We start from the raw sequence: 22,099 nt of genomic DNA, 5'->3' as shown, positions 1-22,099 counted from the left end.
GGCAAATTTTGAGATTGATTCCAGACCAGCAGAATTGGAAACTCTCGGGGAGGGGCTTGTTTGAACTCAGCCTGCTGGTGTGGCTGAGATGTGTGTGTGTGTGTGTGTGTGTGTGTGTGTGTGTGTGTGTGTGTGTGTGTGTGAGTCTCGCAATGCTTTGACTGGCCACGGGCTCCCAGGGCTCCACAGTGGGAGCTGAAGTTTCGCCTGTGGACTTAGCCATGCTTGAAGCTTGGTCACTTACCCGGGAAAGTCTGGGCTGAGAATATTCAGTTCTTATCTTCAATTTGGACTCAGGACTCACTTTGACTCCTTGTCTACTACTGGGCTGACATTTGCCGTCTCCCCTAACCCTGCCATGCAAGGAGTGTTGGTAGTGGGGGACAAAGAGGAATTCCCATGTCCCCCTGTTATTATTCTGGCTGCTCCCCGAACAGACAGCAAGACTCTGCAATGCCGGCAGAGCTCAACACCCCTCGAGGCACTCAGATGAGCCTGGACTTGATGGGTCTCCAAGCTGAGACAGGATGCTCTGTCAGGACTAGAGATGGTGAGTATATTATTTAGGAAGTGAAACCACATACAGTTTTATTTATCATTATTACTGTCACTGTCCTCCCGTTCTTCATCGATTTGCTCGAGCGGGCCCAGTAACGTCTCCATTGTGAGACTTGTTACTGTGTTTGGCATATGGAATACGTCACGGCGAGCTTGCCAGGCTTTGCCGTGCGGGCGAGATACTCTCAGTAGCTTGCCGGGCTCTCCGAGAGGGGCAGAGGAATCAAACTCGGCTCAGCTGGGCTGGCTGCCTGCAAGGCAAACGCCCTACCGCTGTGCTATCGCTCCAGCCCTATCATTATTATTATCATTATCATTATTATTATTATTTTTTCACACCCAGCCATGCACAGGGGTTCCTCCTGGCTCTGCACTCAGGAATCACTCCTGGTGGTGCTTGGGGGACCCTATGGGATGCCGGGGATTGAACCAGGTTAGCCCAGTGCAAGGCAAGCGCTTGTACCATCGCTCCAACCCTCAAATCACTTAGAGCTTTCAGCAACGTATTTACCATGTGCTTGGCACTGTGCTAATCAACAATAGAACAGCCGTCTGCTCACTTACACATCGTGTCAGAATAGAGCAGAGCAATGCTTTTATCTCTCCCGTGTAATGGCCAAGCTCAGAGAATCAAGCATTGGGCTGGAAGTCTCAGGCTAGAGAGAGAGGTCCTGGCACAGACTTTATCTCTTGAATTTTTTATTTTGGGGGAGTGGGGTAAGGGTCACACCCGCAGCGCACAGAGGTTACTGCTGGCTCTGCACTCAGGAATCACTTCTATGTGCTCAGGGGACCCTACATGTTTAATGCATTAAGACATGGGTAGACGCCTATTAAAGTCTTAATAGTAAAGACAATAAGACTTCAAGCTTTTCCAGGGTGTCAGGGATTGACCCTGAGTGTCAGCCACATCCATCCAAGGCAAGCGCCCTACCCGCTGCCCTGACTCCACATTGCATCCTCTTGACCAACCTCCACAACAGCCCCAGTAGGAAGGAGGCATCGTGGAATCCACAAGGATTTGCCCAGGCATCTTCTGAAGCTACCGAAGTAGGAAAAACAACGAGTTTCCTTGGGTTGGGGCTGGAGTGATAGCACAGCGGTAGGGTGTTCGCCTTACAAGCGGCCAACATGGCCGAGCCGAGTTCGATTCCTCCGCCCCTCTCGGAGAGCCCGGCAAGCTACCGAGAGTATTCGATATGCCAGACACAGTAACAACAAAGTCTCCAATGGAGACATTACTGGGCCCGCTCGAGCAAATCGACGATCAACGGGAGGGCCTTTACCTTTACCTTTACCTTTCCTTGGGTCAAGATTGATAAAGTTCAAATAGGAATGTTTGCAGGACACGCCGAGGTTTGGGGTCCATCCATGCTGGTCTCTAAGTACTAACTGGGGCTGCTGTCCAGTTCAGAAGACTTCACATGGGCTGTGGGATGGGAACTCCTACATCCTATCCCAAACCCAAAGCAGCCTTCCCGGAGCCTGGTCTGGGGAGTGGGATGGAGCGAACACCTGGATGGAAGTTTTCTACCGGGCTAAGTATGCAACACGTCTTTCTTCGCTCGGCACCCCTGGGGTCTGGATGCTTCAGGGATATCATTGATGTGGGATTTACCAAGCTGTTCACGCCAGGGCATAAATAAGGCTTCCCACTCTCTGTGTTCAATTTTTGTTGTTGTTGTTGTTTTTGTTTTTCGCTTTTTGGGTCACACCCAGCGATGCACAGGGGTTACTCCTGGCTCTGCACACAGGAATCACTCCTCGTGGTGCTTGGGGACCCTATGGGACGCTGGGAATCGAACCCAGGTCAACTGCGTGCAAGGCAAACACCCTACCCGCTGTGCTATCGCTCCAGCCCCCCTCCCTATTAAATTTAAATTCACTTTGATGGAAAATGGTCTTTTTTGTTTGTTTGTTTTCTTCTTTGGGGCCTTCTGCTTTATTTATTTATTTATTTATTTTACAAGAACCATTCTTGCTTGAGAATATGGAGAAAAAAAATGGATGCTCTCTTGGTGGTTATCTCTCCCGACAACCAGTTCTGGTCTTGCTCAAAGGCCTGAGGAGTCCTCTGGCCTCCAGAATTCTGGCTGTTGTAAGAATCTCTGACCAAGATTCCCAGGGTTTTGGAAATAGTGAAGATCCTCATTTGTCTGTCTCTGGTGATCTGCAAGACCCAGCGAGCCAAGGGAACCAGGCTCATCACCTACTGAATGAACGAGGAACCAAGCTCGCCCCATCCTGCCTTATCCCTGGGGCTAGGGAGGTTTTGATTTTTCTGCCGTTGTTTTCATCTGGAACGTGTTAGGTATTCTGCCAGTCAGAGCTCACTTTGCTTTTTCTCTCTCCCTGTCTTTGCCAGTCTTGGATCGGGGAGAGAGGCCTGAAACGGATTCCGGGTTGTCAGGAAGATTCACCTCTCCAAATAGAGGATCTCAAGTTTTCTACAACTTTTCTGTTCATTTTGAACTATAGAAAGCAGTGTGGGGGCCACAGCGATAGTACAGCTGGGAGGCACTTGCCTTGCATGGGGCCGACCTGGCTTCAGTCCCCAGGACCCCATAGGGTCATCCCCTAAGCCCGTCAGGAGTGATTCCCGAGTGCAGAACCAGGAATAACGCTTGAGTACCACTGGGTGAGGCCCCCAAATAAACACAAAAAACCCCAATAAATTAAAAAGCAGTAGTATGCAAAAGTTCCTGAATGCCAAATTTGGACTAAGGGGTCTTATGAAACTCACCTGAGGCCTGTCCAACATTAACTGTCCTCTCCACCCACTTCCCTCCTGTCTTCCTTTCTTTGAAGTTTTTGGGGCTCTCGGGAGACTGGGGTCCTGAGGATAGAATGTCCTGTGTCCGAACATGCGCTCTGCCCCCTGCATCCTCTCTGGGTCCCCCTCTTTCACTCCCTCTCATCACCTTGCCGAGCCCTCACTCCGAGACGAATGGGAATGATTCGTGTTGGGTTTTGCATTAAACGATCCAAACCACAAAAGCTTATTTTTTCCAGCTGTCAGAAATAGCAGTATTACTATTGAAAGAGGCGAAAATTCTTTCAGTGATTATTTAATGCGTTAAAACATGGGTAGACGCCTATTAAAGTCTTAATATTAAAGATGATAAGACTTCAAGCTTTTCCAGGGGGACATGAATTGGTCCACACACTTATTTTAAAAAAAATACTCTGCCAAGAGTTTCTTTGTCATGGGATAGTAATAAATGTTCTCTGAAATAAATACTTCAAATAGAGTTGGAGAGATAGTACAAGGGTAAGCTGTTGGACTTGTATGCATGGTTTAATCCTTGGCACCCAATAGGATCCCCTGAGCACTGCCAGGGTAAGGCAGGAGTCAGGAGTCAGCCCAGGGTATGGACAACTCCTCCCCCCACCACCTGAATTTAAAGTCAAAAGCTAAAAGACAGAATCGCCCAGCTGCTAATGGAAACATTGAATGCACAATTTAAACTTGCTTTACAATTTTCTCTTCATTAAATCAGCTATTTAAATAAAATCATCTTTTGCTAACAAGGTCTAAAATCAGTTTGACATATTCATTTATTTTCCTTAAACAATAGCCACCCCTCCTCCCACCGGCTCCTAACACACACACACACACACACACACACACACACACACACACTGGCCAAATGCTATCTCTGTTGTCAAGTTTCAAGGGAATTTACCCTCCTGCATAATTCCAAAAACTTGACATGCATTTGGAAGCCATACAAGGTGTTTCATTTTCCAAATAAACGGTTGAGGCTGACTTCTGGCTACCTACTACCACTCGGGAGTATTAGGGAAAGACCGTGACAGAAGAAGGAAGTTGAGCACAGGATGACCTCACTTAGCTGAGGTCTACAGGAAATGTAAAAGGGGGGACGCCTAGATCACCCTTGACCCCAGTGTTTGAAGTGGAGAAGGACAGAGAAGAAAAGAAATCAAGGGAGGGTGGGAGAGACGAGAACAAGAAGTCATGGGTGAGTAACCACCAGGGCTTAGGTGGGTGATATGGGAGAGTGGTATAGCCATAGACCCCAAACACAGACTCAACAACCCTGAAAACAGGAGACCCCCAGCTGCAACCACTTTTAACCTGCCTGTCAAGGTGACAGGCGGGGATGGGGTGGGATTGGGGGTGGGGAGGGAATTCTGGAACTCTGGTGGAAGGAAGCTGACGCTGGTGGTGGGATTGGTGTTGAACTCTCATATGCCTAAGACTCAACCAGGGGCAACTTTGTAAATCCCGGGGTTAGGAATGCAACTGAGGTGTGGGTGTGTGGTATCAGGGTGCAGGGTAGGGTTCAAATTTTATTTTCTTCCTGCGGCTTCATTCTCCATGAGCATCATGGGCTACCCCCGTGCAGGTCCATGACTGCATCCCTGTGTCCGGCGTCTAGTGGACGTGCCATCAATATTTGTGAAACAGTCAATGAACGAGAAGCAAAAAGAGAGACACAAGCCAAGTGATTCGTCAATGGGAGCGGTTCATTAAAGGGGGATAAGTCTACGGTGTGATTCAAAGAAGTTCTAAAGAATCAGGGGGCTCTAGATTAGGGGCTGAAAACTTGAATGCCCCCGAGTCTAGGGCCTGTAATGGAAATGAGTGAGCAACAGGGAGGTTGGGGACGGTGGTAAATGATTCAGTTCATGCCTTTGGTGTATTTTGCATATTTTAACTAATCAAATGGGTGAACTCTAATGAGATTTTTCAAAAGGATAAAAGAGTAAAGAAGAAGTCTGGGATTTTAGGGGAAATCCCTAGAATCACGGGTGCATGGAGTTTAAACATTCAAAAGAAAGACTCATGGTCAAGTCCCAGGAATCACCCTTCTTTTTTTGTTTTGTTTTTGGACCACACTCTGCAATATTCAGAGGTTGCTCCTGGCTCTGCACTCAGGAATCACTCCTGGTGGTGCTCGGGGGACTGTAAGGGAAGCAAGAGATGGAACCCAGGTCATCCTTCTGCCAGGTGAGCTCCCAACTCACTGCATTATCTCTTCAGTCCTAGGAATAACCTTCCTAGTGAGCACTGAGTAATAATAATGGACATGATCTGTGAAATATGTATTCTCTTTATCCCAAAGAGAACCAATCCCAAAGAATTCTTCTCTTTCTATCTTGTTCCCCTAAGAAACAGAAATTTCCCAGTTTTAATATAGAGACTATCCCCAAATAAGAACAAAAAGTTCTGGAAGATGAATTTTAATATTTGCATTCTCTATGGAACAGATGTATATTTATTAGATGGATTTATTTTTATTATTATTTTGCTTTTTGGGCCACACCCAGTGATGCTCAGGGGTTCCTCCTGGCTCTGCACTCAGGAATTAGTCCTGGCAGTGCTTGGGGGACCCTATGGAATGCTGGGGATTGAACCCGGTTTGGCTGCATGCAAGGCAAACGCTCTACCCATTGTACTATCGCTCCGGCCCCATGACGGACTTATTTTGAATGGACATAAAAGGTGGTTCCTTAGAAGTTCCTTAATTAAAGTAGATTCATAGTGGCTGTTTGCCAGAGAAAGGTTTTTTTTTTTTTCTTCCATGGTTGGGTGGGCAGTATATCTCAACTCCATTTAGAAGCAAGAAAAGAGGTCACTCCTGAGACTTAAACCTGAAAGCTTTGTAACTTTTCCCACAGTGATTCAATAAATAAATAATTTTTTTATAAAAAGAAAAGAGTTCACTCTCAATGATTATAATGAACAATTTGTGGATCCATTTATGATTCAGATGGGTTTCCTGAAATAGACTTAGTGTTCTTTTCTTTCTGACATTGAGTAATGTTTAGTTAAAAAAAATCATACCTTAACCCCCACTTTCAGTATCACATGGCAGAATAAATGACCAGGAGTTCAGAGTTGGGGGGCTCAGCTGCACAGGTCACAGTGCTTGGGGGACCCTTACATCTTCTGTCAAGCCCACCACGAGGGGAGAATGGCCGCCACCAACAGTGTCCAGTAGACTGATTTCCAATATGCCTCGACTCCCAGCGGGAAGGCTCTTGTCTGGTCACGTTTGGGGTACTAGAAAGAATTTCTTAACAGGTTGTGGCAGTGAAATTAGAGTTGCTTTTTCAAAGGATTAAACTGCTGAAGGCACTCGGGAATTTAAGTTTGCTTTCCATTACTGAGAATTAAACCAGTGACCTTTCACATGGTTTTTGTTTATGTCTCCCAATTTGGATTTTTGTGGAATGCTATTATTTAAGTTCCTGATGGTTTAGGTGTTTAATATAAAAGATTCTTCATAGATGAGGAAGATGTCTGTCCATATTCTTCCCGTTCTAATGACTAAGTGGGGGACAAAATCACCAATGGAGTTCTGCAGGCTCAATGTTAGAAAGTCATGTTGTCAGGGCTGGAGAGAGTGCAGTGGTTAGATGCTTTACCTGCCTGACTCAGGTTTGACCCCTGGGACCAAATCTGGGTTGCCCCCCAGAGCACCACCAGGAGTTATCCCCGAGCACAGAGCTGGGGATAAGCCCTGAGCACCACCACACGTGACCCCAACTATCCCCCTCCAAAACAGAAAATTATATTGTTATTTCCTCATTGGAATTATGTATGAATTAGCTTTGTCCGCATTTGTATCATTTACATAGCACCCTTAGAATTTTCCCAGGGCTCGGAACATAAAGTAACAAAATAGGAGACTACACCCAAGAATAGTCGAGATAAGTACCAGGAGGATTACTCCATGGCTTTGAGGACAACCGCACACGCTAGGGGAAAAGGCAGCTCAGATAGAGAAGGGAGCACCAAATAAAGGGTGTTGGGAGGTTCCTCTCAGGATGGGAAATGCGTGATGAGAGTAGACTATAGACCGAACAAGATTGCCACTCAATGTCTCTTTGCAAAGCACAACACCCAATAAGAGAGAGAGAACAAAAGGGAATGCCCTGCCACAGAGGCAGGGTGGGATGGGGGGATGGGGGTGGGAGGGATACTGGGATCAGTGGTGGTGGAGAATGGGCACTGGTGGAGGGATTGGTCCTCTATCATTGCATAACTGAAACCCAAGCACAAAACTTCGTAAGTCTACAACTGTACCTCATGGTGTTTCATTAATAAAAATTTAAGGAAAAAAAAAAAGAATTTTCCCAGGGCTCAAGAAATAGTATAGGGTTATGGTACTTGCTTGCTTTGTAGGCAGCAGACCCGCATTTAATCCTGCGCTCAATTGCACCCAAGCCCTCCAAACCCAGAAATTTGTTTCAAAGTCAATATATATAGATATCTCTCTCTCTATATATATATATGTATATATATATATAAATTACTTTTTTTTGCTTTTTGGGTCACACCCAGCAATGTTTAGGGGTTACTTGTGGCTCAGCACTCAGCAATTACTCCTGGTGGTGCTTGGGGGACCCTATGGGATGCCAGGAATCGAACCCGGGTCGGCTGTGTGCAGGGCAAACGCCCTCCCCACTGTACTGTCACTCTGGCCACTAGAAATGATTTCTTATTTAATCCTTTCAATAGACTTATTTAATCCTTTCAAAGTATCATATGCTGTAATGTGAGTAGATGTCTTTTCCAAGGAAACAGCAGCTCATTTGCCAGACATAAAAGGAGATGGTACAAAAAAATATGCTTAAAAGTGAGCAGAAACATTCATTTCTAACCTGGAGCTAGAATGGGCTCAAATTGAGGGCCCGTGAAAGAGAGAGTAGCCTGGGTTAGTGCCAACATCGAGGGTACCATCCGTGAACAGACATCTTTTTTCCCTGGACCAGATCAGAGCCACAGAAGGGCTTTCCCTCCAGACCCCTCTTTCTCTCCAGGGAGCCCCTCTGACAATGAAGTCTCAGCCCTCCTGGGACCCCTCTCCTTTATTCTCATGAGAGAGGGGGGCCCTTTTTCCTGGACGGCACATTCCTCTCAGTCACCTCCTCATCACCTCGAGGAGGACAAGAAGAATCCTGGTGGGTGTTGAGCCAAACAGTCCTGATCTCACTTTCTATTATATCCCTCCAAGCCTCAGTTTCCCCGAACCCCTAGATAGGTTAGAGTGACGCTCAGGGCTCATCACGCCCCCATAGCCCCCAGCTTACCATTTGCCTGAAAAACGCCCTCAGGGACGTTCTGGATGGTTTTCGCTCTTCACGTTTGAGTTTGGCCTCTGCGGGCTCGGGGGCGGCCTCTGCTCCTCCGCCGAGATCCACTGTGTCTAAGTCAGACTCCAACTCCTGGCTTGCCTGCGCCTCTACTGGTGATTCACACACCACCTGGATTATTTTACCCGGTAATAAGACAGTGAAAACAACATCAACAGCTCCCCGAAAACCTGTTGGATTAAGCGACGGCCCTTGTTGGCATGCAGCTGGGGTATGAAGTAGGACCAAGAAGCGCGGTGACACCCATTTCCAATGATTATCCAATAGAGCGACTCCCAAGTGGCCAAATTCTTGACCCCTGCAAAGCACAAAGCTTGGACAGAAGCTCCCTCCCCGAGGACTTCCTCATACCACGAGTCTCTTGAGTCTCTGGCTTCCACACTATTTTGGTCGGCTATTAAGGTGACTTGTGTTGGGCTTGGGTCAACTCAGGAGTGATCATTTCCTCAAGAATCTGACCCCAGAGCCATCTCTGCAGCAAATTGCTTGGGTCCGAGAGTCATTTGTGTGTCTCGGGATCATGGCTGTGTGGGAGCTTTCGATCTGGACTTTGCAATAGGCCATTTTCACCGGGTCACTCAGTTGGGGGCAGGTGCCATCCCTCTGCCTGGCCTCTAGGAGGAATCCCAGCGGCTGCCATCTTCCAGAGCTCAGCAAAAAGCTCCAGGTATGAGTGGGGGTGGCGGGAAATGCCAGTCCTCATGGGACAGGGAAGGAGTCAGTCCTTCTCCTTCCCTCTGCCCTGATGAGACTCTGAGATAATGCCCACACATGGCCATCATCTACTTAAACTCCCACACGTCCATGATCCAGAGACACACAAACGAATCTCGGATCCAAGACACTTGCTGCAGTGATCTCTCCAGACCCTAATTATTAAAATTTTAGAATTCCTAGAGACATTATATGGTATCCATAACAAGTGATAAAAAAACATTGTCTAGCTTTGCATTTTCGGCAGGTATGAGTGGTGGTGGGACTGGGCTCAAATATCAAAGATAACCAAAGTTGAGAGTATTGTGAAAACTGTCTGTCACACAGGCAGGGGTAGGTGTGGAATGAGGGAGGGGTGGGAATACTGGGGACTTTGGTGGTGGAAAACGTGCACTGATGAAGGGATAGGTGTGTGATGATTGTGTGATCAAAGCTCAAACATGAAAACTCTGTTACTGTACCTCACAGGTGAATCAATAAAAAGGGAAAAAAATAAAAATAAATAAATAAAATGAAAAAAAATTATTTTAGGTTAAAAAAAAAGAATCTGACCCCAGAGATGGTGATTTTGACATCTCTCATGCCCATCCCAGTTCCCTGAGACTATGAAAATGTCTTTGTTTTGTTTGGAGGCTACACCTGGCTGTGCTCAGGGTTTACTCCTGGTTTTGCGCTCAGAGATCACTCCTGAGGAGCTTAGGGGACAATGGAGGATGCCGGGGATCGAACCCAGGTTGGCTGTGTGCAAGGCAAATAGAGACTGTACCTGCTGTACTATCTCTCTGGCCCTGAAACTGTCCTCTTTTGCCGAGGAGAGGGGTAGAACCTTTCGAGGGAATACACTGCATTCGTCAGACTGGATTTCTCACAAATGCATTTCCCACCTCTGCCCGGAGGAGTGAGTAGACGGGTTATGGAATTGATGTTCACACTTTCAGAAGAAACATGAATGAAGCTATAGAAAGCAGTGGCCAAGGACCCCTGTGAACTGTGCTTCTTTCTGGGATAACTGGGAGAGGTGGCAGGAGGAGGTGCACCGTGCGGAATAGAGGGCCAGCCACCAGCAGAAGGGTCAAGACAGAAGGTCCAATCCACTGCTCTGAGATGGCCAACTTCACTCCACGCCCGTTTCATGCTCCTTTTGCATGGGGTCTCAGGTACACACAGGACAATATCTGCCTTTGCAGGGGTCTCTGTCACAGGCTGGAGTTCACTGGCCTTGAGCGAGTTCTAGAGTTTTCTTGTTTCCAGCAGCGATGGTAGACAACAACCCAACCTCCTCCCTCTGCTGGCTCGGGTATGACCCCTGAGCTAAGCATGGGTGTTACTGCCGAGAGCATGGTAAATTTTTTTTTTTAACATGAAAAGCATGCGGCAGAGATTGTATCGGACCTGCCAAGCTGACAGTCCTTACTTCTGGTCTTTTCTTTTACCACCTCCAGCCTCGCAGAAAAGAACCACACGGCCAACGGCGTCGTTGTCTTTGTCTTTGCCTGTTCCTGGTCCCCAGCTTCCTCCACGGGCTTGCTTTGGCTGTTGGAGAAGGAATGAGGCACCATTTGCTGGTGAGAAACCATCTTCCTTTCTTTCTCCAGAGGATACCGTCGGTTTGCAAATCAATCTGCGTGAAGAAAGACTTGTCTCATGAGGAAAGACTAGTCTCTTCGCTCTCTATGCAAAGACAGGAGAAGCAGGACAAGCAGGGGTGGGCCAAGCTGGCCGTGATCTGAGAGGTCTCCCAGGCCATTTTCTGAAGAGGCTTCGTCAGCTCCATTTGAATGTCAGTCTGGGGTTCAGGCTTATTTCACTCAGAGGCCAGAATGGAGCAAGAGATTGCGATTGGCAGGCAAACCCGATGTGGATTTGCACACCACGGTCAATTTCATTCAAGAGCATTTCTGAAAAACAAGCCTCCCCCACCAATGGCCTGACATGGGGTCAGCCTCCCACGGGGACAGACTGGCATATTCTTATGCCCGCCTCCCTGGGTCTAATTGTTGCTTCTTGCCTTTTCTCAACTTCTTTGTGTTGTTCTGTTTTCTCCATGGGGACAATCTGCCCTCCCAAAAGTCATTTTTTAAAATAATAAATCAGACAATGTAGGGGCTGGAGCAATAGCACAGTGAGTAGGGTATTTGCCTTGCACGTGGCTGATCCGGGTTCAATTTCCAGCATCCCATAGAGTCCCACGAGCACTGCCTGGAGTAATTCCTGAGTGCAAAGCCAGGAGTAACTCCTGTGCATCGCTGGGTGTAACCCAAAAAGCCAAAATAATAATAAATAAGACAATGTATATCAGTGAGGAAGTGCCTAATACTTAATAAGCACTTCAATTTATCTTAATGGTTGTTACTCATGTCACACAAGAGCTTGTTACTTTATGGACATGAATCATGAAAAATCATCCACCGGCACATACTTATTATTTAGAGATGATATTAATAACTACCTCTTACTATGCTCAGTGCTGTGCAAAGAATTTTTCATACTTTATCCAAGGAGACATGACTGGGACAGGAGATATTATGACCATGTTATTCTACACCAATAATCTGAATGATTGACTTGGTCAGGGGCTGTCTGACGATAACCGACTATTGGATGTTGACTTGACTTCCTATAATGAATAAGAAGTTTGAAAACACAGCTTGATTCAGTGGTTCTAAAATCACCTAAGAATTTGGGTTCTTGCTATTCTTTGGCATTGCTCTCCGTGGGATGCCAAATGTTCATCCTTTTTATTGCTAGCTCGTGGATACAAAGTAGCTGCCACTGTTCCATACATCGCATCTTTAACCTAATGTCCTTAGAAGGGAGATCATAGCAAAAGACTTGTATTATGGTTCTCCTACTTTCAGGTACATTTCATTGCCAGAAATGGTCATACCTTTAGGCTAATGATTGGTGAGGAGAGTGGTATTACTGGTTTAGATCAATCACAATTAAATGCTTTCGGTGATTTGCAGGATGGTGGAGAGTGAGAGCCGCCAAGCTTGCCTAAGAGCCAGGGGAAGGGTGACAGAATAGGAAACAGCTGTCAGCTAGGTAATGACCCAGCGCTCCGAGTTCACTGGGAGTCTGACTTGGAAGCAACAAGTTCTTTTGTGGGCACGAAGGCCTTAAGGAGCAATTACTCACACAATGAAACGCCCAGATTATACGGCAATGACTTTATAAATCAATTTCATTTGACGGCCAGTGGTTCTCAAGCTGGGCCTTTCCAAATGCCAAGAGGCGTCAACTCATAAATCGGAGGCCAGCGTCCATCCTTCCAAATGCAACTCGGGCAGTAGCCAAACGAGGAGGGGGCACTTCTAAAGACGCTCGTATACCCTTTGATGTCAGGCCAAGAAGGGGTCTTTTGGCAGCCAAGGAAAATCCACCGACATCCAGTGTGGAAATGTAAAAGGATCCGAACTAAGCAGGGAGCTGATCTGCATAGACAAACAGAAGTGTTTGATTTGGATTTGGAGAGTTTTCCGCTTTCCTTCCAGACCCAGGCTTTGGGGAAAAAAATGCATTTCCTTACAGAGGACGCAGGTCGGTGCCGGCACATTTCAATTTGGGGGATGAGGGACATAATGAAAACCAGGCTTACGTGGTAGCTCAGAATTAAAGTCCCATTTGCTTAATTTCCAAGGGGCATATTGTTCATTGTTACACAAAGGTGGCTAATATGTTTACAAGGCAACTCTTAGCAGAAGTTTTTAACCTTTGCCTCCTGTATAGTGTCCGACTCAGTCCTGAAATTCTATTTCTATAGGTTTCAGAGACTGATTTACAGTAAGATAGATTTTCTTCACTTTAACCACCCCCAACATAACTGCATGGATATTGAATTTTTAATTTAGGAGCCAGAGAGATAGCTCAGTGTGTAAAGCACTTACTTGTCTTGCATGCAGTCAATTCAGATTCAATTTCTGTCACTACGTCTGTCCCACGTGCCCTGTAGCACCGTGGCACTGTCCTCCGATTGTTCATCGATTTGCTCGAGCGGGCACCAGTACCGTCTCCATTGTGAGACTTGTTCTTAGTGTTTTTGGCATATTGAATACGCCACGGGGAGCTTGCCAGGCTCTGCTGTGCGGGCGGGATGCTCTCGTTAACTTGCGGGGCTCTCCGAGAGGGGTGGAGGAATCGAACCCAGGTCGGCCGCGTGCAAGGCAAACACCCTACCAGCTGTGCTATCACTCCAGCCCATGTGCCCCGATCTGGAGTAATCCCTGAGCACCACCAGCTGTGGCCTCCAAACCAAAACAAGAAGTCTTTCTTTTCGAATCTTTCTGATCTTCTTCCTGCTTGGATATGGGGTATGATTCTTTGGTTACCAAGAGGTGAAATTCATTTTTCTACCCAGCAACTGATTTCTCCTTTTTTTTTTTTTTGTAGCGTCTCCAGTTTTGCTGGCTGTGAGAACCAATCCTCCCTACCAGTGATGTTTCTGGGGCGAAGATGTTGAGCAGGTCCAAGCCAGTCAACCTGATTTAGTTCCTGGGCCCCAGTGCTCAGGGCCAGGAGGATATGGCCGCATGTTTCACTTCCGGTTTAATTCACCCTCCTTCCTGGGGACAATCACAGTCACATCCATCACTGGGGACTGCCAAAAAAAAGGGGCCGGAGTCACAGAGCAGGACTGAAGGAAACCCTGAGAGCTTGCACGGTTCACTTGGGGCCACCGTTTCCCTCTGTGGCGGCTACATTAGCACTTCCGTGTTGAAGGCGCTGATTCACAAGTGCAGACCTCAGTGGGAAGAGACATGGAGACAGCCCACGCAGAGCTGACAGGCAGTATGGGCATGTGTGAGAAAACCCAATCTGTGCTCTGAAAGCCACTGCCCTGGGCACTCGGTGATGCCTGCACTAGCCCCTGCAACAAGTGACCCAATGGAGCACGTGAGTCCAGGTGAGTTCAATGAAAGAGAACCAAGGGCAGGCGCTATGGTTGGGGCCCCTCCTGGCCTCTGGTCTGGGCATTGTGATGTTGGAGACTGGAACAGGTTGCCGGACCAGAAGGAGCCTTGGGAGGATACAGTTTTATTTGAATCCAATTCTCCTTTCGAGGGCTGAGAACCAATCAAGTTCGTTTCCTTTTACATGCAGGTGGAGGTGGGCTTTGCTTTCAGCTTTCAGCCAAGAGATGACTTCCTGAAGCAGAGAAACAGCCTGTTTCCTTAACTGGGGGAAGAAGAGATGCCCTCCCAATTAATTTGCACATTGATTCTAGTCACCCTGTGACTTGAGGGTCATAGAGGGGGCACCTTGTGATATTGGTGGTTTGGAAGGACAGGCCCCTGATGACTTCTGAAGCCCCTGAGGAGAAACACTGATCTGTGGCCTTTGGCAGCTTGATTGTTCTTTCTAGCGAACATGGAGGAATGCTGAAATCACTCTATCCGGTGCTTGAAAAATACAGTTTGGCCTTGGAGGGGTTGCCGGACTGGCTTGGAAACTTGTAGAGAAATTTCACCAAGCAAACAGAATTTTCTTTCTTTCTTTCTTTCTTTCTTTCTTTCTTTCTTTCTTTCTTTCTTTCTTTCCTTCCTTCCTTCCTTCCTTCCTTCCTTCCTTCTTTCTTTCTTTCTTTCTTTCTTTCTTTCTTTCTTTTTTCTTTTTGGGTCACACCTGGCAATGCACAGGGGTTACTCCTGGCTCATGCACTCAGGAATTACTCCTGGCAGTGCTCAGAGGACCCTATGGGATGCTGGGGATCGAACCCGGGTTAGCCGTGTGCAAGGCAGATGCCCTGCCCGCCGTGCTATCACTCCAGCCCCCAGAATCCTTCCTAGGCCCAGAAGATGCATGTTAAAAATGCCCTTGCAGGACAGTGAAGCACACCTTCTTTCCAGTTTTGAAGTTAGAAGGACCACGTGGTTCTGCTCTTTTATTTGGGAGGAGGAAATGACCTTCCTCATTAGATGCATGCCTTCTCACGGTCAGCTGAGAGCCGCACATTTTCAGCAGGCAGTAGAGTCCCCAATTGCCCACTCCTAGTGTGACAATTGCCACCGCCGAGTGGGTCTCGGGGGAGGTAGATCCGTCCTGCACTGGCCTGGGGGCAGCTAGGCTGCTCTGCTGGGGAGGCCAAGTACTCTGAATTTCTAAAGGAACACGTGGGGTTGCATTCTAATACAACTTACTCACGCCACTCATGTTTGGATTCGAGTAATTTCCACATGGCACAATACACTCTTTTTTGGGATGGTTTTTCAATCAAAGTATTCATAGCGTTTTTCAGCTCATGGGTTATACAAAATGTAATTGATGGGCCAAAATTGATGCAATGGCTGACACATTTCAGAAGTCCCGAGTTCTTTCTATGTTTTACATCACACCTGTCGCTCCTCGGACCCTCGCAAGACCCCAGTGCGTAGGTGATGTTATTTTGGCGTTTTAATAGATGAGTAAACTTGTGTGTAGGATGTGGCCTAGCCTGAGGGTGGTGGGTGATATCGTAACACTTCAGGCCCAGCACTGTAATGAAAAGCTACTTAAAGGGTTGGAGAGGGGGCTGGAGCGATAGCACAGTGGGTAGGGTGTTTGCCTTGCTCGCAGCCAACGTGGCCGACCCGGGTTCGATTCCCAGCATCCCATATGGTCCCCCGAGCACTGCCAGGAGTAATTCCTGAGTGCATGAGCCAGGAGTAACCCCTGAGCATCTTCACCAGGTGTGACCCAAAAAGCAAAAAAAAAAAAAAGGGTTGGCGAGATAGTCCAGTGGGTAGGATGCTTGTCTTGTATGTAAGTAAGCCTGGGTTCGGTCCCTAGCATCCCATATGGTCCCCAGAGCCTCACCATGAGTGGTCCCTGAGCACAGAACCAGGAATACTCCCTGAGGACTGCTGGGGTGACCCCCAAAACAAATAAGCAAACACTAAAAGTAGTTAAGGTAGAAATGCTGAAATGGGAACATAGAAATCTTCTTTGTTGGGGAAAGCAATTCAGAGAACTTTTTTGTCATATTGATTTTCTTGAGAAAGTACTTTGCTTTTTGTTGTTGTTGTTTTGTTTTCTCATAACTTTTCCAGCTTTTGTATTTTCTTTCAGTCTCAAGAATTTACTGGGGGGCGGCTGAAGTGATCGCACAGCAGGTAGGGCGTTTGCTTTGCATGTGACTGACTCGGGTTCGATTCCCAGCATCCCATATAGTCCCCCGAGCACTGCCAGGAGTAATTACTGAGTGAAGAGCCATGAAGAGCCAGGAGTAACCCCTGTGCAACGCTGGGTGTAACCCAAAAAGAAAAAAAAAGAATTTACTGTGGGGGCCAGAGCAGTAGTACAGCGGGTAGGTAGTAGTCTAGTTGCCTTGCATTCAGTCAACCCGGCTCAATCCCTGGCATCCCATATGGTCCCCCAAGCACCACCAGGAGTAATTCCTGAGTGCAGAGTTAGGAATAACCCCTGAGCAATGCTGGCTGTGACGCAAAAAAGAAAAAAAAAAGAATTCACTTTGCTTCATGTTTACATGTTTTGGTTCAAATTTCACATTAGAAAATGAGATCTTCAGCATTTCCCCCATAGAGGGCTGCACTGCATTTTGGCGCGTGATCTGGGAGAGGCCCAGGTGCCTCAGATGAACATTTCCATCTTTGGTTCCTCAAGAACCTTAAAGCTAACATGCTTGGGGCTTAACAAGCAGCTTCAAATGTCCAGTTCATGGGGAAGGAGCGAATCAGTTCCTCCCTGCATGCTGCTGAACTAGAGAGTTTCACGTTCTCAAAAAATCAGCAATTCAAGAGAATTTTCTGGAATTATGAGTGGCCAGAGCTTTTCTGAGCTATTAATTTTGGAGAGAGAAGAACAGATTAACAAGGGAAAGGAAGAAAGGAAGGAAAGAAGGAGGTAAGAAAGGGAAGAAGGAAAAAGGGGAAGGAAGGGAGGGAAGACGGGAGGAAGACGGGTTGGAAAGAAAGAAGGGAGAGAAGAAGTGAAAGGAGGGAAGGCAGAAGTGGGAGAGAAAGGAGGAAAGAAAAAATCTACAATATAACAGATCTCGAAGGACTCCCTAACAAGAATTATAGCCATTATTCTAATTCTCATTCCATATCACAGAAAAAAAAATCATTTCTGGAAGTTCTTTGGATTTTTAGCAACTGTTCAATTCCAACAACTAAATGAAAATGAAAAGCCCTACTCATGGCGAGTAGATAAAGAGACACAGAGACGAGTCAAGTGCATTCTGCTTTGGCAACATGAGAAGCCCCAGTTCCTAGTTTCTACACCTAGAAGCGACACATTCACTTTCCCTCTTAGAACATTCCGCTCAGACTGCATTTCTTTCAGTGCAGAATCGGAAGCTCCCATGCCCAGGTATTTACTCTCCCTTGGAAGACAGTCTGGGAATTCACATTTTTGTTAGCATCTCAGACAGAGCCATTGCCTCCAGACATAAGTACACCAGTTGGCGGATTTTTGCCCATCACCCTGGAAGATTCATGCCGAAAGAAGGGCACTACGGCTCAGAGGAGAGACCCACAGAGCTGATTCTCCCACCCGACACCAGCCGTCTCAGCATCTACTACAGCAAGATGTTCCCTTGCCCCTGGGCTACCTGTTTCGGGTACCGCTCACAGTCTGAGGAGCTGTGGGTTGCTATGGAAACCAAGAGGCAGGAGCAATCAAGGCAGAATGAAAACAGAGGGAACAGCCTCATGGTCCCTGAAGGAAGCAAGAAGGTATTCTGATGTCTAGTAGACTCTTTCAGCCCTGAGACAGTGTCACATCTCACAAACATGTGCTCATACTTTGCTCGGAGTCAGTGGGCATTACGAATATTCACCCAACTTTAGTCCCCCGTGGCCCTAAGCCTTTGCAAGGGTGAAAGAGTCTACAGCAGATGAACAGCTCTTGGCACATGCAAGAAACATGGGACCCCAAGCTGAAATGCCCCGAGGTCTGACAAGCCAGAGATGAAGGTGGAATGATTCTGTCATAGCATGCAGAACTTACATTCTCCTCTGTACCTGGGGGGACCGGCGACTCTCTGCCTGACTATAAAAGGAAGATAAAAACATGAATCAGGATGGTACCTGAAAGTGAAGTATTCGTCGGGCTAACAGCTCTCGGGTGCAATGTGGTCATTTGCAGTTCACGTTTCAAAAAGAACTTGAAGGAGGCGCACAACGAAACAATACAGCCAGATTCTCAAAGTCACGTATGTTCAGATGCAACCAAGGCAAAAGTGCACAGGTACAGTTGGTACACAGGTGTGAAAGAAAACTCAACCCCAGTTAGGATTGGGACTCACCAGCTCATTGGCTTGTACATTTCCTGATGTCTGATGGAAAGGGGGAAGGGGGCAGTCAATTATACCAATGATGTGATTGCAAAGTTGATGTCTGGCTTACACCATTAGTTAGAGCAAAACACACAGCAGCTCAGAACTGCTCCAGCAAGAATTGTTCCAGGCATTCACCCCAGAGTCCCTACAGGGCAAGCGTGCACTGAGCTCAGCTGCAGTGTCCTCTCGGCCCAGTGACCAGTGTCAGAAGCTGAGTCTCACACCAGCCCTACACATGGGTCCACATCAGGTGCCCACATTTGTGGTTACCAGAGAGCTGCGTTCAGCATGTCAGCTTTAGACACAGTGACCTGCTAGACACAATCCTGCTCCCATAGGGAAGGAGGAGCCCCAGTGCCCATGAAGGTCCATGCCAACACCATGAGGGGCAGCCCTGACACCATCTCCGCATCTTTCCAGCAATCAGTCTTCCTTATATATTTTTTCCAGAGGTGGTAGTAATAACTGTGAATTTGGGAGGGGACTCACTTGACACAGCTGACCCCTCCTTTTCTTTCGATAAAGAAATCAAATATTTGCAAATAATTATTTTTTCTTTTTGAGTCACACCCAGCAGTTCTCTGGAGTTACTCCTGGCTCTGCACTCAGGAATTACTCCTGGCGATGCTCAGGGGACCCTATGGAATGCTGGGAATTGAACCTGGGTTGGCTGTGTGCAAATGCCCTACCCGCTGTGCTATCACTCTAGCCCCAAATATTTGCAAATAATTTTAGGATACTCAGAGCCCCCGGGCTCTCTTTGCTTAGATTTCAGATCAAGAACTCTCCTCTTTTGTTCTATGGCCTGCCTTTATTTTATTTTATATTTTTGCTTTTTGGGTCACACCCGGTGATGCACAGGGGTTCCTCCTGGCTCTGTGCTCAGGAATTACCCCTGGCAGTGCTCAGGGGACCATATGGGATGCTGGGAATCAAACCCGGGTCGGCCGTGTGCAAGGCAAATGCCCTACCCGCTGTGCTATTGCTCCAGCCCCCTTGTCTTTATTTTTTTACCTTGAGAAGGGAACTCTCTCTATCTCTCTCTGTCTCTGTGTCTCTGTCTCTGTCTCTCTTTCTTTCTTTCTCTCTCTCTCTCTCTCTCTCTCTCTCACACACACACACACACACACACATACACACACATGCACGCACACATAACTTGCATGAGGCACTAGCCATGTGGGATTCTCATCACCACAGTGGAGGCGGAGAGAGAGAGATTCCTGTTTCAGCTGGGACCACCAGGCAGCGGTGGGAATGGTGATGTGTCAAGTTTCCCTGGCAGTGATGACTTCCAGGAGTAGAGATTCCCTTTTCTTTTTGGCTCCTGTGTACCTTTGTTTCTCCCCTTAAAACATACTTTTTCTCTGGAACATTTATTTCTAATGATCTTCTCATATTGAAGATTACTTAGGTGTAATGTGTCCTTGGGAAAAAGAAAAAAAAAAACAAACTAGGACTCTGGATTTTCTGGAAGCTTCTGCTTGTTAGGAAATTGTGGAGCAATCAGAAGAAATTGCAAGCCGTGTAGCTTCCTTGGAACTACACACCTTCTTCCTGAGACCCGTGTTGGCTACTTATTTAACCCCAGGAGCAGAAATGGAATGAAACCACATTTGATAACCAAACTTCCCCAGCTCTGATCCACCCAAAGTAGTGTGGCTGCCATGTTTACGTGAGACAGACAAAACCTTCCACTATTTAGAAAGAGTTTTTTTTTTTTCCAGTTTTTCCAAGCCTTCTTTCCTGTTCCAATTAGTGATAATGAAACGAAAGTGTTTTCTTTCGTTTTCCTGTGTCTGGAATTTTTTTTTTGCAATTGATTCTCTTTTATATCCCAGAGGAATCTGGGAATCTAGCAAGGAGGATTGAGAGAAGTACGTGGAGCTCTGCTGACCCTCTGTTCCTGACCTTGATCTTTGGGATGGCACCCGGATTCCAGGTCTTCCTGAAGTTTTTAGAATTGGCATGACAAATATATTTATTTCCAAAGGAAATTGCTACTTGATGTTTTCATGTAGAACACAGTCATTCCTTAATTGGGGAATGAGTCTAATCACATATTTCTCCAACTTCAATATGCATCAATTTTTACATCTGTTCATCTGTTGAGGCACCACCTGGATTTACCTATATTACCATAAATTTATATATTCATGCAGAGAAACACATTTTTTTTGTCTGGGCTGAAGCACTCAGGGAATCCCACAAACAGGGCCTGTGCTTAGTCACCAAGCCAAGTCCCTGACCCCCACTTTAGCATATTTTTGAAAAGACGTCTTATTATTTGAGGAAACAGACTGTTGAATTCTTCTGCTATAAATAAAAAGTATGTATTAAAAAAGTATGTATTAAAAGTATGTATTAAAAAAGTATGTATTGTACTTTGGACAAACTTGCAGGCTATCGAATGTAGCCTGCCCACAGGGCAGAGTCTGGCAAACTCCCCGTGGCGTACCAAATATGCCAAATACCAGTAACAATGATGGGTCTCATTCTCCTAAAGAGCCGTGAATATAATCTCAGGGCTAGGATGAAAGAGACGTTACTGGGGCCTGCTCGAGGTAATCGATGAATAACAGGATGATGAAATGAAAAATGAAAATGAAATATATTAAAATAATTGCAATGAATCACAAACTTACTATGTTCTCATTCATTTTAGGTCTTTGTTCGGAAGGGAAGTCAGTGACTATTAGCACTGTGACAAATTCTTACTCATAGCAAGAAAAGATTCTTCTTTTTTTTATATCGAATCACTGTTAGTTACAGAGTTAGAGAGCCATTCATGATTGAGTTTGAGGCGTACAATATTCCAACACCAGTTCCTTCACCAATGTCCGTTTTCCTCTACCAGTGACCCAGTTTCCTTCCCTTATCCCAACCTGCCTCCCTCTATGCCAGGTAGTTTATTCCTCCTTTCAGTATTCTGTTCTCCAGAGCGTACACTTCCCTCCATCAATGTCCTATTGTCCCCTTCCAGGCCTAGTCTATCCCTGCCCCAAACAGTAGAAAGTCTCTGGCTGGAAACCAGCCCTCCTCCTCTTCATTCCTATTTGTGCCTTTAGACATTCGTTATTTCCCTACGATGTTTCTTTATACCCACGCAGGAGAGATCATTCTCTTTCTCTAACTTCACTCAGCAGAATATTCTCCAAATCCATCCATGTACCAGCATATTTCATCTCTACTCAGGGCCAAGAAATATTCCATTGTATAAGTGTAGGAGCACTGTAGCACTGTCCTCCCGTTGTTCATCGATTTGCTCAAGTGGGCACCAGTACCATCTCCATTGTGAGACTTGTTGTTACAGTTTTTGGCATATTGAATACGCCACAGGGAGCTTGCCAGACTCTGCTGTGCGGGCGGGATACTCTCGTTAACTTGCGGGGCTCTCCGAGAGGGACAGAGAAATCGAACCCA

The 22,099-nt window shown here is 46.6% G+C and overlaps 1 protein-coding gene across 1 annotated transcript in view; it reads right to left on the bottom strand.

Annotated features, from left to right (window-relative positions):
* The window catches only part of BCAS1 (brain enriched myelin associated protein 1), a 138,026-nt gene that overhangs the window by 15,860 nt on the left and 100,067 nt on the right, over positions 1 to 22,099 (bottom strand). Inside the window, exons 8-9 of the mRNA XM_056107467.1 lie at positions 18,346 to 18,387; positions 8,623 to 8,796 (exon numbers count right to left, since the gene is read on the bottom strand). Coding sequence (XP_055963442.1) covers positions 8,623 to 8,796; positions 18,346 to 18,387 — 216 coding nt within the window. The remainder of the gene's footprint in view (positions 1 to 8,622; positions 8,797 to 18,345; positions 18,388 to 22,099) is intronic.

The sequence above is a fragment of the Sorex fumeus genome, unplaced genomic scaffold (assembly GCF_029834395.1).
Source record: "Sorex fumeus unplaced genomic scaffold, SorFum_2.1 ptg000166l, whole genome shotgun sequence".
Classification (NCBI taxonomy): Eukaryota; Metazoa; Chordata; class Mammalia; order Eulipotyphla; family Soricidae; genus Sorex; species Sorex fumeus.
Note: the sequence above shows the minus strand (reverse complement) of the source record. Positions and strands in the feature narration are given on the sequence as shown.